The sequence below is a fragment of the Lepeophtheirus salmonis genome, chromosome 4, assembly GCF_016086655.4.
Source record: "Lepeophtheirus salmonis chromosome 4, UVic_Lsal_1.4, whole genome shotgun sequence".
NCBI lineage: Eukaryota > Metazoa > Arthropoda > Copepoda > Siphonostomatoida > Caligidae > Lepeophtheirus > Lepeophtheirus salmonis.
The window spans coordinates 42,450,081-42,464,587 of record NC_052134.2 but is presented as its reverse complement, the minus strand read 5'-3'; the positions used below and the strand labels follow the sequence as shown (position 1 = coordinate 42,464,587).

Sequence of the window (14,507 nt, the reverse complement as noted above, 5' to 3'; positions counted from 1 at the left end):
GCTAGTAAGTTTCATCCAAATAATAAATTAATATGAATTTTTATTCTTCGATTGTTCTTTGGATATAAATGTGATTAATTCTGTAAGTCGGTAGAGTAGAGTAAAGTAGAGTGTATTTGCACAATGAGTCCAATGAATTTGGAGTTGCATAATTCAAATCGTTAGATTTAGAGCCAAAATCACAAAATATTATTCCAATCTATAAATTAAGAATTATTATATGTGTGTAGTTTTAATGAAATTGTTTATGTTTATTCATTATTTTAAGGACTAAGAATTTAAATTTAATTTCGAGAGTATGATTCGAATAGTTTATGAAGGTTGGATCTATAATATTTAGAAATCCTGGCTACGAATCTGCAGCTATTTTAAAATTAGTGACTCCAAATTATAAATCAATATACACATTCCCTGTGTTTTAAACCGACTCTGAGAGAAAATACATGTAGGGGAGAGCGAGGATACTTGTTATGGGGGAGACACGTTACACTGCAAATAACTTTAAAATGTAAAATTATCTTGACACCCTTTTTTTAGTTACTTTGTTTATCAAATCAACATAAAACTTGGGCTGCCTAATGCTTACAGTTATAGAAAATTTTGACACAAAAAGTAAGCATTTTAGGTAAGTCTTTGTTGATATATATTTCTATTATAAAACATGAAATTTTATTTTATTAAATGTCATATTCTAGCATGTTGTTCAATTAATTAACATGCTTTTAATATATTATTAGTTTCAATATTCAGTTCAAATCATTTATTCTGTTTTAATTTTATTATTAACTATGCTCTATTTCTGTAAAAGTTTTATTTGTTTATCTTGTATATGTTATTATAAGTATGTACTTTTACTGACAAACTGTAATAAAAAGTAAAATAAATGATTTAATATAAAAAATGGCAGTTTTTACATTTTTCCTCCTGTTGTAACATGTATAATCCTACCCTGTACCATGTCTCCTCCTGGTGTATCAAGTATCCTACTTTTGGTTAGTTTCAAAAACACCAATAAATGGCTATTAATTATTGCACTACATCAAAAATACTTTGGAATTATTTGTCTTAGGTAACTACCTATGTCATGTTGCCCGGCCGTTGAATTATCTTTTAAATTGTGAAACTTACGTCAGTTTGAAAAAAAAAAGATTTTTTGTAACATGTATACTAACTCTCCCGTAACCCTTCTGACTTCTGGCTCACTCATCAGCCCAAATTATTATATTATGGCAATTTAATGTACCTAGTTAGTAAAAATTATATTATTTTGATCCTTATAAGCTCATGAATGAAATATATAAAATCAATACAATCTGACTGATGTTTCGAATTTGTTCTATTTCAGCACCAAATACAATAATCTTGTGCACCCCTATGGCTATGAATTAATTACATTATGAATTCAACGTTAATGGGGAAATGTTTCATATTATTTGAATAAAACTTATTCACATTCCAAATCCATTCAATTCCGTGCGTAAAAACATCGGACTTTATGCTAACTCCCGCCTCAATTAATTGTAATTACTTAAAACTATATTAGTTTGATCCTTCTAAACTCTTGAATCGGGGATATGAGTAATAGATACAATCTGTATTAAGTTTTCTATCCCTAAAATACAAATAATCATCTTATCAATTAATTACATCATTATTCAATTATCAATGGAGGTTTATAATACTTCATATTATTTGAATGAAGCTTACTAAATAAGCTTGTACAAACCCGATTTGAACCTGACACTTTACTTTTAAAGGGTAAATTTAATAGTTTAAATGATTAGTTTATTGGTTTTTTAAAAGTTTAGTTTAGAAAATCCTTTGATTTAAGTTGTATTCATTAAGTCAATCCATCATTTTTTGCTCAAAAACAATGATTTTAGGATTTCAAATATTATCCCAAAATGTAGCTTTATAATTGTAAAAAGTTTGTATGAGTTCAAGTGGAATTTATCATCAAAAATGATATTTTTCAGCATAACAGGTTGCGTGATTTGAGCTTGTGCTTCTCTAGATAGTATTAGAGCTCATTGGCCAAACCTTCATACCGAGATAGTTACCTAGCTACTAGTAGACTTATAACATTCCGACTATACTTCAGCTTAGTTGTATTTTATCTGTAAATATATAAAAGAGAGATAGTGCGTGTGCATAGATGTCCTTTATACGTTCCCACACCACTGAACCTAGGAAGGTGAAATCCCTATTTTATGCTGGGACAGGCTACGACGCTATACTATACTCAAAACCCGTTTTTTACAGCTCAAGGTGACTAAATAGCGGGTTGAGTTATTTATCAATAAGTGATTGGCGTTTCGATAACAACTATACGATTGCTACGTTTTCTAAATTTATTCAAAATCAAAGAAGTTATGGACTAAAAAAGAAATCGGTGAAAATTGCAATTGCATTTATTTCAGGTGGAAAAAAATTAACTTCCAGTGGAATATGGGATTAGTAAATGGAATAAAGTTTGTAGAAAGTTTTCTGGGGATTCGATTGCATATAAATTTGCCAAATAAAAATTGATGTGTCACTGAAATATCTGTCACTTTCTGAATAATTTTTTTCTCTCTTTTTTTTACATTTTTTCATCAAACGTCAATTTATTTGCTTTTTAAGAAAAAATACGACAAGACGATGATTTTTGGGTAAAATAATACCGACGCAGTAACTGAATCAGATAATTTTTAATTTCTAGAACATTTTTTTACATAATTTTTGCAATATTTCAGTTATCGAGTTTTATTTTTTCGACAACATTATCTTCATAATTCAAAAGTAAATAAAAAATTGACTTCTCATCTAGACAATTTCTTAGATACATATATATTGGTATGTTATTTCAAGTTTATAACACATTACTTTTTTTATATTCATAATAATACTACTAAGGTTACAAGAGGCAATAATAAGAGTATTTTTTTATTTGTATTACTTTACTTAACCGGATTGATATATTGTGAAGAATCCAAGATAATTATAATTATCTGGATCTTTTTCGATAACAACGAAACATTAAATATTTTTTTAATTTTATCAATTAATTTGACAATTTTCATTAGGATTTCCCTCTCCCTCCTTAGCCCGAGCAACGCCGGGTAATCCTTAGCTAGTCAAGTTATAAGTATAGTTGATAATATTGTAGAGAAAAACGCGTGCGAGGAGACAAGGGGGAGAAATACACATGGTATCATTGTTTAAAATACTGATGCGATTATCACTGATAATCACATCAGTATTTATCAGTTGCCTGCTTTATTATGATTTTTGAGGGTGTAACGAAAGTATTTATTAGCAAAATGTTTAATAAAGATATAATACATATAATTGACTTTGACGATTTTTATCCGTTACAGTAGATTTGGAAACGTCACACTCCATGAAATAGTAATTTATTCTGAACCATATTCTCAGAAAAATAACTAATAAAACGAAAAAATAAGAGTATTTCGAAATATATTTGAAGTTCCCAATTTAAAATAGAAGGCTTAAATTAAATATAATCTACATACTAAAAAATAAACCATCATACATTTAAGTTAAATATACAAAATTAAACAATTAGAATCATATAACTAATAATAACAATAAATTATAAATACAGAATATTGAAATAATAGATTGATCCAAATAATATCTTCTTGTTCTAACATCGGAATTCAGTTCAATATGTCATAACTTGAGGTTGCAAAATACAAGCCAGACGTGGAGTTTAATCAAAAAGATCCTCACCTTTTTTCCTTATGTGCAAGTTGCATATACAATTGTGCACAGGATAGATATATTTCTACCGATGAGATTTTAATAATTATTAATAATAAAGTAAATCATAAAATAATGTTAGATTTCAATCCATATCTTCTTCCAATCTTAGTAAGAACAGCTTTTAGAATCCCACTTTCATTTATTTCATATTTATCTAAAAAAGAAAAGTTAATCCATGCAGTCAAATTTAACTGATAAGACAATTCAGGCAACCATTCTTGACTTATTGTAGTTTTCTAACATGACATCGTAAAGATTTAGAGCAAAAGCTAATTATGTAGTAATGTCCGGCGATATTACTCCTTATTAAGAGCATCAAAAAAGATTTTTTTCTCCGCTATTTATGCTTATATAACAACATATATACACAATTGGTAATTATAATGCTACACCCAATGCAACTACCCCCGTTGTTGTGACCATTTAAGCAGTTGTTTTTGCCTTTTATGAGTTTTCTGAACACCATTTCTTGGAGCCTATCAACCATAGCTAAGCCTTAAGTGATAAAGAAGTAATATTTATTGACTATGTAATATTGGAAAACCTAATGATCATACCAAAGTCTTTAAGTGAAGAAACTAGTCTCAGACAAACTAGTTGTGAACCATCCAAAGCTACTACCCCCGTTGTTGTGACCATTTAAGCAGTTGTTTTGACTATTTAATGAGTTGTGTATCATAATTCTTGATATGTTTAGCTAAAATAGAATCATATTTTAGGGTTAGATTTAAAAAAAAGATTGAATACTTACTGTTAGATAGTACAAAATTCAGAGTTTCATTTCGAAATTAGTAAATATTTTATACTTTTAACTGATAACTTGATCGTCATTTGGTGTGGACGACTCAAAACATTTTTATATGTATTTCTATAAATGACATCAGTACCAACATCCTCCATTAATTTAATGATGGCTCCTCAGGAAGGGATAGGTTTACTCGTGTATTTCTCCATAAATTTTTTGAACATAGATGATTAGCAATTGATAAGGTTATATTACATGCAATAAGCATCTTTGTGAGATCAGAGTTAAAGTCTGACTTGATGTATTCATCATTAACTTGATTTTTTAGATGAATATCCATGCTCTTGATATGAGATGAGGATAATGAGTGGCGTGTAATTCTAGATAGGAGACCAAAGGCACATTTATTTCGACAAATCCGACAAACCATCTGTTTCTCATCTGGTAAGTAATTCCCAAATTCCTGGGCCTCCATTTTCAGAAATCCAGACAGAAGGCGACGTTATTTTAGGCATTTTATTCAGTTCTTTATCGACTATCACCATCTAATATTATATTAATATTGAATAATAAAGGCGGGAATGATGACGTTCTTGATTGATAGAAGAAGATGTATATTATTTAATCATTGATGCCATAAGTATTTTTTTCTCTTCTGCTCGCACGCTTTTCTATTCTTACCAAAATTATCACCCTTAGTTATAAGTTATAACTAATCGTGGTTATAAATTCTGTCCTATTATTTATTAACATTATATTCATTTCCTTCATATTTCTTGGACAAATAACAATTGACTAATGATTAGATTCGCATCAAATAATACAAATATAAACAATCAACGTAATAAAAGATACTTTCGATATTGGATCATAGAGATATAAAGTATAGAATGACGAGGGTAAATTATTGAAGCGTTCAGCTGATGAACAATAAAGAAACATACGGATCAAATCATTCAATTACTATGTCAGTGTAATGTATTTCATAAAAATATTAACGTTCGATCCAAGGTCGAGTAACAGTTTAACTCTTCTCCCATTTATCCTCAGGAAGGCAGAGGCCCTATCCCTTCCTCGTCGCCACTTGTAATGTTCTACGAACACCACCAACAGCCGAAAGTAACGGTCATCCTGGATTCATTGGTTTATACAATTGGAACCTCGTCACTTTCGTCAAGATGCAACATTGGCGACGAGGATGGGATCAGGATCACGTGACCTTCCTGCTGTGGGATCGTCGGCGAAGCTAGCCCTGCTGGAGTTGGGTAGTCCTTTTTCGTCGACAGGGAGAACGCTCGTTCGTCTGCGGAAGGCAGAGCAATATGGACTGTGCCTCAGTTTGGGCCTCGTGGAGGAAGGAAGAGAACCTTGGTCACTTACAAGAATTGTAGTGTGTGTCCGTGTCAGGGACCACATCATTAACGGTGGATTTAATCCTACGAAGTTTTGGTTCTCTGTTGTTCCTAATCTCCCGTTCACATCATTGGATAATGGATGTGCAACGGTCTCTTCTCTGGATCATCCCGAGTTGGATGAGGGTACATCGAGCAAGATCGATATGTCTCCCAGGGACGAGCAGGGTGCTCGTTTCCCTAAAACCCCTATGAGGAGTATTGTTCTCCTTTCTCCGGTGCGCGTGCTGAGAGCACGGCACGTCTATGGAGATAAAAATTTTATGTACAAAAAAAATGGTTTGTCCGCGCCTGGACATGGATGGAGTGGATCTATAAGCTGCTATTCATGGAGCAGAACCTGTGTAAGCACCTTCATAGATTTGGTGCTTGGGGGGGTGATGTAATGTATTTCATATTTCCTTCCCCCTTGTTCTTATCTTCTTGTATTTTCTTTTATATATATATGTATTAAAAGTACTGTATTTTACGTAGTATAAATAGTCATTTATTTTGTAAATAAATTAGAGTAGGTTTTTGTATTATAAAGAATACAGATGATCTTATTATTATTGTATTATTTCCTCCACGCCATTCCTTGTCCTCATGACTCGGTCATCCTGGATCTCTCCAACTATAAATAAGTTTGTGTCTCCTCTCCCTCGTCAAGACACAACAGTCAGCATTAGCCTTTCAGTTATGAATAATATTTCTTAAAATCTTAATAAATTAATAATTAGTGATAAAATAACCTTCTAATTCTTACAAGAGCAGTTTGGTATTATGTAATTTTATCTTAGTGGATATCATTGGAACTTGATGCATTCTTATTTTTTTATTCGTAGAGTTCAGTGCCTATTTGCATTGCATTCAATTGTACTTCAAGAACATCGGCTTTTTCTAGATTCCTAGAGCACGATTTTGCTAGTAAATTATGGAAGAAATGTGAACTTAACCACAATTATGTGAAAATAAGCTTTTTTCCATAAGTATTTTCAAACTTATGAAATAATCATATGTTTTGGCATCCTCTTTAGTTGTTACTTAATTTAATATTCCATATATATATGTAGCGTTCAACTATACAAGTTGATTCCACATTCTTCCCGACAGTATCTCCCAATCTATTATTTTATATAAACTGTCTCATTCATTTACGTTTATTCGAGAATACAACTTATATTTTAGTAATTATAAGAAGCGTGTATTATTTTGGAGATGCTACATATATTATAACCATCTATTTTCAGATGTCCTAAAATCCAGCGCTTCTAAAGTAATGGATAGTTAACCGCCGTCGCCAAGATTGGAAACAAACCAAATGTCAAGGATATATTTTAAGGACTCTGGCATCATTAAGTACACTCTCGTTAGTTGTTGATAGAGCAGTCCCCCCCATTTTCGACTTTCCAATGCACTTTAAAAAAGGGGAGTCCCATCGACGAACCTTAAAACGAAGAACTTATGAATTAAAAAAAAGTACTATAAGTATGTATTGAAAAAAGGCCAACTGTAAGTATAGTCATTACTCATACATATGCCCTACCTAGTACTATAGAATCCTTGGGGATAGTGAAAAAATAGAGCAAAAAGAGACATCCTGAAATCAAGATAGCAGTTATATTTGATAGTTGCCATATCTTTTTCAGTTCAAGAATCAATAATTTGAAAAATATCAATAATATGTTGAAAGACTTAATTTTATTAGTATTTAATATTTTGTAGAATAAATGATACTTCATTGATGGCATGTTTATTTGCCTTAGATATTCTATAACATTTTTTATAAAAATTAGTATTTACGAGAACAAATATTAGTAATTTATAAGAAAAAATCAATAAAGAAAATGTTCTTCATAATATTGTTATAAGCTTCATGCGTTTCAAAGCAAATTTAAACACCAATCGTGGAGATTCCTTTAAGAGATCACACTCCTTCCTAAGAGTGAAAATTGACATAGATGAATTATTTTAACAATAGCAATGAAATATTTCGCATTTTACAGATTTTATATTTATACATGCCATTTTGATAAGAGGAAAATTTGAACTAAGTTGAGTACCCTCATTATCCATTAGGCCCCAAAATCACATTATTAAGTAAGACGAAACGGCTATTTACTATAAGTATACTTAGTATATAATATTTGAATGTTTTGATCCTTTTGTTGTTTGTATTCATCAGCTGTCTCTCCCTTCAATTTTTTCCTTAAGTAAACACTAGCTATATTTTTAATCTCTATGTATTCGATCTTTTGACGTCATCACATAACATCCTTGGCCTTCTTTTCTTCTTTTTTTTCATAGCTAGAGATAGCAATATAATTTATTAACTTATTGTTCATACAAGCATGGTGATGAAGAACCTTTTCCTGTTGGGGCTTACACATTTTGTAAAAACATTAAGCTCAAAATTATTTTGAGCGTAGTAATAAGAAGAGAGAGGGAAGACCAGGGTGGCTTTAACTTATTAGTACAATTGATACTATTGTAGTAATAGTATATGTAAAAAAAAATTATCTTATTTGCTCTCAAATTGCTTCCTATAATTTTGGCTACATATCAAAAACGAGTGTTATATTTTTTATTAATACATATGAATTTTTTTCAGGTCAACGGTCACTACTCATTCCATTCAATGATTTCAGCTCTTATTGATTTTTAACCTATGCATGAAGGAGATAATATTATTAATGAAAATACAATATTAACATGTTAAAATAATATGTATTCGAAGTAGCATTTTGCATTATTGATGTGGAAAGAACTTAAAAGAAATCTAACAAACTTGTGAAGGAAAAAAATTAAACACAATTCATGTAGAAGAACTAGGTACTGACAAAAGTTGGACTCATTGAATCAACAATTAAATCAATAGAGCGTCTTGAATGCCATCATAATTGAAGGAGACACCATCTTTGGGGCTCAAAGTTGATATTTTACAACATAAACAATGGGTTAGTTGTTTCATCAATCCTCATTTATGTGCCTAGGATAAACAGAGTTTGAGAAGATCTAGAACCTAACTTTTGTTGATAAATTTTTCCAGTATTGAATTAATAACGCTTTAATTAATACAAGGTAACTACTTAGTTCTAAAATCTTTTGGAATAAACAATTTGTTTCTTTTTTTTAAATTTTATTATTATTAATCAAAATCTATTGTGTATATATTTCAATTTTGATACAACAATGAATTAAACGTAATTATCATCGTTATTTCAAATATATCAACTATATGCAAACATGATTGATTTGTGAGCGCATGTATCTAATTATTTATAGATATAAATATAATAATGAAGAGAGCTGAGTGATAAATTTCTTTGAAACATTAAATCATGAAGCTTACTTAAGCTGCTAATCGAAAAATCCTTACAAAATATATAAAAACTTATTATATGTATACCTACAACTACATATATAGATGTTATGTATTTAATATTTCCTTACATGTTCTTAACTTCTTGTATATTCGTCTATGTATTAAAGTACTATGTTTTACGTATTATAAATAGTCCTGTATTGTGTAAATAAATTAGAGTATAGTTAGAATACACATGATCTTATAAACAGTGTTACATTATTCCTCAACGTGAATTCTTCTCCTCATGTCTCTTGGTCATCCTGGATCTCTCCTATTATAAATAAGTTTGACTCTCTCGTTCGTCAAGACGCAACATTGGCGACGAGGATGGGATCAGGATCACGTGACCTCCTTGCTGTGGGATCATCGCTGAAGCTAGCCCTGTTGGAGTTGGGTAGCCCTTTTTCGTCGATAGGGAGAACGCTCGTTCGTCTGCGGAAGGCGGAGCAATATGGACTGTGCCTTAGTTTGGGCTTCGTGGAGGACCTTATAAACAAGATTGTGTCTCTCCCTCGTCAAGACACAACAATATATATATTTGCATAGCTTCACTTTTAGATAAATAAAGAGTACAGATAACTTATTTTACTTTTTTTTTAAATTACAAAATTTAATTTAGTTGATTTGAACTCATAGCTGTGTTAGTGAAACAGAATGAATAATATATAAAACACATTTTATATATATAAAAGCCCAAAATGAAAGTTGTACAATTTTCCATTATTTCGACATGCTTTCTATCGATAATGATAGTTCATTCTTTCTCTACAATTTCCAGTCCAACTTTTAAGGAACTACATCCTATGAAATGCTATTATACAACTTTGTTACCAAATCCTAATGATTGCAAGACCTATATGCAATGTTCCAACGGTAAGGATATCATAAGAAAATGTCCAAATACATTGCATTTTAGTTTCAAACATCAGAGATGTGTTTATCCTTCGGAGTCTGAATGTGACGATCCTGTTACCACAACACCATTGCTCCCACAGAGTACTTGCGAAGATTCTTGTACCGATCACAAATGCTCAGAAGAATTTGAGACTTGGGGTAATCCTGAAAACATAGCTACCTACTATGAATGTTCATTTAATTGCGCTTGCTTAATAAACTGTCCACTTGGATTGGTTTATGATAGTAATGCAGCCTATTGTAAAGAACCTGATTGCTCAACCCAACCAGAGAGTCCAGTATGTCTTCATTAATATATCAATCTGTCATTATATATAAGAAACACTTCATTTTGTACATTATGTTATTTAGGCATGCAGCGCAATTCCTATCAATTCCAAAGTTGTGAGGAACGTTCAGTTTTTTAATGAACCTCTATGTGAGAATAATGGAAACACGACATGTACCTTTGAGAATTCACCCTCAACTACATGCCCATGGCATTTCTTCGTTTGTTTTGGAGAATGGACTTGTAAATTCACTTGTAATAATGGATACGTCTATGATGAAGAAAAAAAGAGTTGCGTTAGGCCAATAATTCTACCTTGGAGGAAAGAACAGCATTCCTGCTCAACCAATAGATTCGTCTTTTAAATGGATTATTATTATAAATTGACTGTAATTGATTGCATATTTAAATATTATAAATATATGTATTTTTTTAATTTTTAGAAAGATCAAAAACTGGAGAAATTGGGAATAAAATTTAACATATTATTCTATTATTTTCTCAAAATATCTAACTATGTTACTTGTATCTACGTGGATATTTACGGCTTTGACCCGTTCATCCTTTCCCACTTATTCGTTTGTTCCCTTTCTGAAAAAGTTTCCATTTGTTGTTAAATCGTTGACTTTTTTCTCCTTCATTTTGAACTGTGGAAAAAAACAAAAAACTTGAAATTTTTATGAGTACGGTAAAAATGAATGCTCCCACAACTACATGTCTAGAAATCTGAGATTGTCAATATAAATGAAATTTTTTCAGGTTTGCGACGGAATGCAAAAAAAATTTTAACACTAAAAATGGAATTTTAGTTACCCATTAATTCTCGCTGCATTTATTCTTAAAATTAAAATCCCTTGCACGATCAGTGTTTCCACTCCAAAAAAAAAATAGTGTTTTTCAAAGCTTAAGCTTTTAAATACAATGACTATGGGTCTAAATGATACGTATTCAGAAAAAAAAAGGATCCATTGATTAATTATAATTAATTTTTTCCTACAAAATACTTTCATGAATAAATATTATCGACATAATAATCTATTAGATAAATTGTTCCACTATTTTCTAGCTGACGCGTATGACTTAGTTATGAATATATGATAATTGATAATAGTAACAATAACTATTTAAACGTCATCAGAGCAGATACACGTGGTGAAGCCATTATTATCTATGACTTAGTAACTTTTAACTACTAATGCCAATCTGGGAATATGTAATATGTTACATATAAGATACAATAAATTTTCGAATATTCTTATTCTAATTTCCTTAAAGCCATGACAAAAAATTGGCAAAACATTGAGTTTTAGTAGGTTATTTATACGATGAATTTAGGGATTGATTATATTGAACGAGTATGTAAGTGATGTTATAATAAATGTCTGAGAATGGATTTACGGATAACTCCTTAAATATGGTGAAATAAAGTCTTGCATATCCAAAATAAATAGGTTAATTATATCTAATTTTTAATATATGTGTTTCTACATATAAAAGTCAAATAGAATCATCCCAAATATTCTCAAGTAATATCAACGTCATAATTGTAATAGAAAGTTTCAAAATACTCATATGAATTTTGTACAATTATAAGATTATAATATTTGTCGTAGTTGTAATTTTTTCTCAAAACCACTTGGTGTTTTAAGCAACTATTTCATTTTTTTACATCTAATTCCCATGAAATTATTATTAGGACTGATGAGTTATTTACTCACGGAGTTGGTTTGGAATATATGCATATTTTTCTATGATTTAGAGGTGCAAAGTTTAAAATACCTGCAGATTTAGAGCCGATTTCTCTAAATACTATAAATCCAACCTGAAAAAACTATTTGAATCATACTCTAGAAATTAAATTCAAATTTTCAGTCCTTAAAATAATAAATTAAAATAGACAATTTTATTAAAAATATGTACATCTAATTATCAATTATTCTTAATTTATAGTTAGTAATAATATTTTGGGATCTTGGCTCTGAATTAAAACATTTGACTAATTGTACAAATATACTGACTTTATGAAATAATCACATCAGTATTGAAAGATCAATCGAAGAATAACACTATGCAACAAAATGAAGGTCTTGGAACGCCCTCAGACTGAAACCCACATTTATTAATGTTATTTAAGCCGTATATAAATATGACCATTTAAACTTTCAATCCATCAAGGTTTGGCCTTTAACCTTTTTTTAAATCAAATTTTTAGGGTACGACTAAGATTTAGTGCCATAAAAAAATTACATAAGAGTCTATATGATTACTTAATTTATATTTAAGCATCTATTAACTTGTTTTAATTCCCATACATATAAATTATATAGACTCATAAGTAATTCATTTTTTTGTCGGAATATTATTGTGATATAATTAACGCAACCTAACCAGCTTATTCTATTTATTTTTTTTAAATAAATATTATAGACCTAATTGACCATAAATCAATCCAAATCGACTTTTTTAAAGGCAATTTTTTCAATTGAAATATAAGGTCTATTCTTTAAGTTCAGCTATGATATAAAGCATTTGAAGGAGAAAAAATATATATATATTAGCATCTAAGTGAGGTCCTTCATTTTACTCGATTTTGTATACATTTTTTATTAAATATAATCCAGATAATGTAATAAATAATTCATTTTTTAAATACTGAAACGTTTTTATCAATTTATTATATACTTTGATCATAATATATATGGTTTTTTTATGTCGAAAGATGGGACTGAATCTCAGTTATACCCTAAAAACTTGATTTAAAAAAAAGGCTTTAAAAGCCAAACCTTTATAAATTGAAAGTTTTAATTGTCATATTCGTGTTCTACGGCTTAAATAACAATAATAAATGTGGGTTTCAGTCTGCAGGCAAAAATGCTGTTGAATTGTGAAAAATAATATTTCACGATGAATACTGAAATAAAATACACATTTACTTGTTGTAATATTATAGATACAATTACAATATTAAATACTATAATTTTTGGATATAGACACATATAGCTAATTCAAGATACATTTGACAGATTATTCACTATTCTATTTTCTCCAGAATCACTATGTCTCTTGCGTTTTCTATTTTCTTGCACATTAAAAGAGGAACTTCTTCACTATAAAATTATACTTTTTCTAAGCTATTAGTTCAATCAATTATATAATTTCACTACACAAATAACACTTGAAAACAAGGTCAATTGTATATATGTAGTAGTCTTCCTCCACTCTTATTGATCGTGAAGAACAAAACTCGCAAATTTTAACTTATTGGTATACGAGACATTAGAAGAAATCAATTGCTCAATTTTCATAATCATCTCTTTTGGTCCCACTTAATAGTCTTTCTAACTTTCAAATAAGCTATGACGTTATGAATTGCATCAACAAGCTTAACTTTATTTGAACTCACTATATTCACAAGCATTGAAACTGGAAGCTTCGAATGATTTAGATCAGGATAAAAAGTCAGCTCTTTCTCTAAAAACAATTTTAATTGGATATCTGACAAATTATTGAGTTGATCGAAGGAGTGAAACGAGTCTATTTGTTCATTTAATAATTCCAATTATTTCCTGTGTCTTGCTTCTTAAGATATTCAATTCGTATTTCACCTTCAGCTAGATTAAGGAGTGTGTTTCGGGTACAAATATTGATGGATCTACATATACCTTTTTTAGTTTGCTTCTTTTTATTAGTCCATGACATGTAAAATGATATGAGTTGTTTTTGAATATGGTTCCAAGTCCTTATTCAGAATGTTATGAGCCCAAACTTGAATTCTAGTAGGTGTCTAATCATTTCTACATATATCTTTAACCCATAGCTTCCAAAGATTTCTGAATGTAATTTCCACTTCTGCAGCTTACAACACAGCATTAATCAGAGTTGGGACAAAGTCCTTATACTGTAAGTCCACATAAAATATCAAGTCATGTCCAAGTCCTTCATCGAATCCTCAGATTTCATTCAAGCTCATTTCAAGTCCATAACTATAATACGGGGTCCATACGGTTAAGGCTTTTCTCGAGAGCACAATATAATAGCTTTGGAGTCCAGTTT

At 30.1% G+C, this 14,507-nt stretch overlaps 1 protein-coding gene and 1 long non-coding RNA gene across 5 annotated transcripts; both read left to right on the top strand.

Annotated features, from left to right (window-relative positions):
* Window positions 1-7,294: 7,294 nt before the first annotated feature.
* LOC139905228 (uncharacterized) lies at window positions 7,295-8,691 on the top strand. Its single transcript, XR_011779854.1, has 2 exons — window positions 7,295-7,392; window positions 8,516-8,691. It is a non-coding gene; the product is annotated as an uncharacterized lncRNA (long non-coding RNA).
* Window positions 8,692-9,450: 759 nt separating this feature from the next.
* Window positions 9,451-10,942, top strand: LOC121115992 (chitin-binding domain protein cbd-1). 4 transcript variants are annotated; one of them, XM_071887941.1, is made up of 4 exons: window positions 9,479-10,144; window positions 10,201-10,464; window positions 10,538-10,843; window positions 10,898-10,942. In XM_071887941.1, the coding sequence occupies exons 1-3, from the start codon at window positions 10,112-10,114 to the stop codon at window positions 10,817-10,819; spliced, it is 579 nt and encodes a 192-aa protein (XP_071744042.1). In that variant the 5' UTR covers window positions 9,479-10,111; the 3' UTR covers window positions 10,820-10,843; window positions 10,898-10,942. The 4 variants fall into 4 exon arrangements, with proteins under 4 accessions (XP_040566118.1, XP_040566117.1, XP_071744042.1 ...); XM_040710184.2 differs by having other exon boundaries at window positions 9,451-10,464; XM_040710185.2 differs by having other exon boundaries at window positions 10,538-10,942.
* Window positions 10,943-14,507: the final 3,565 nt, after the last annotated feature.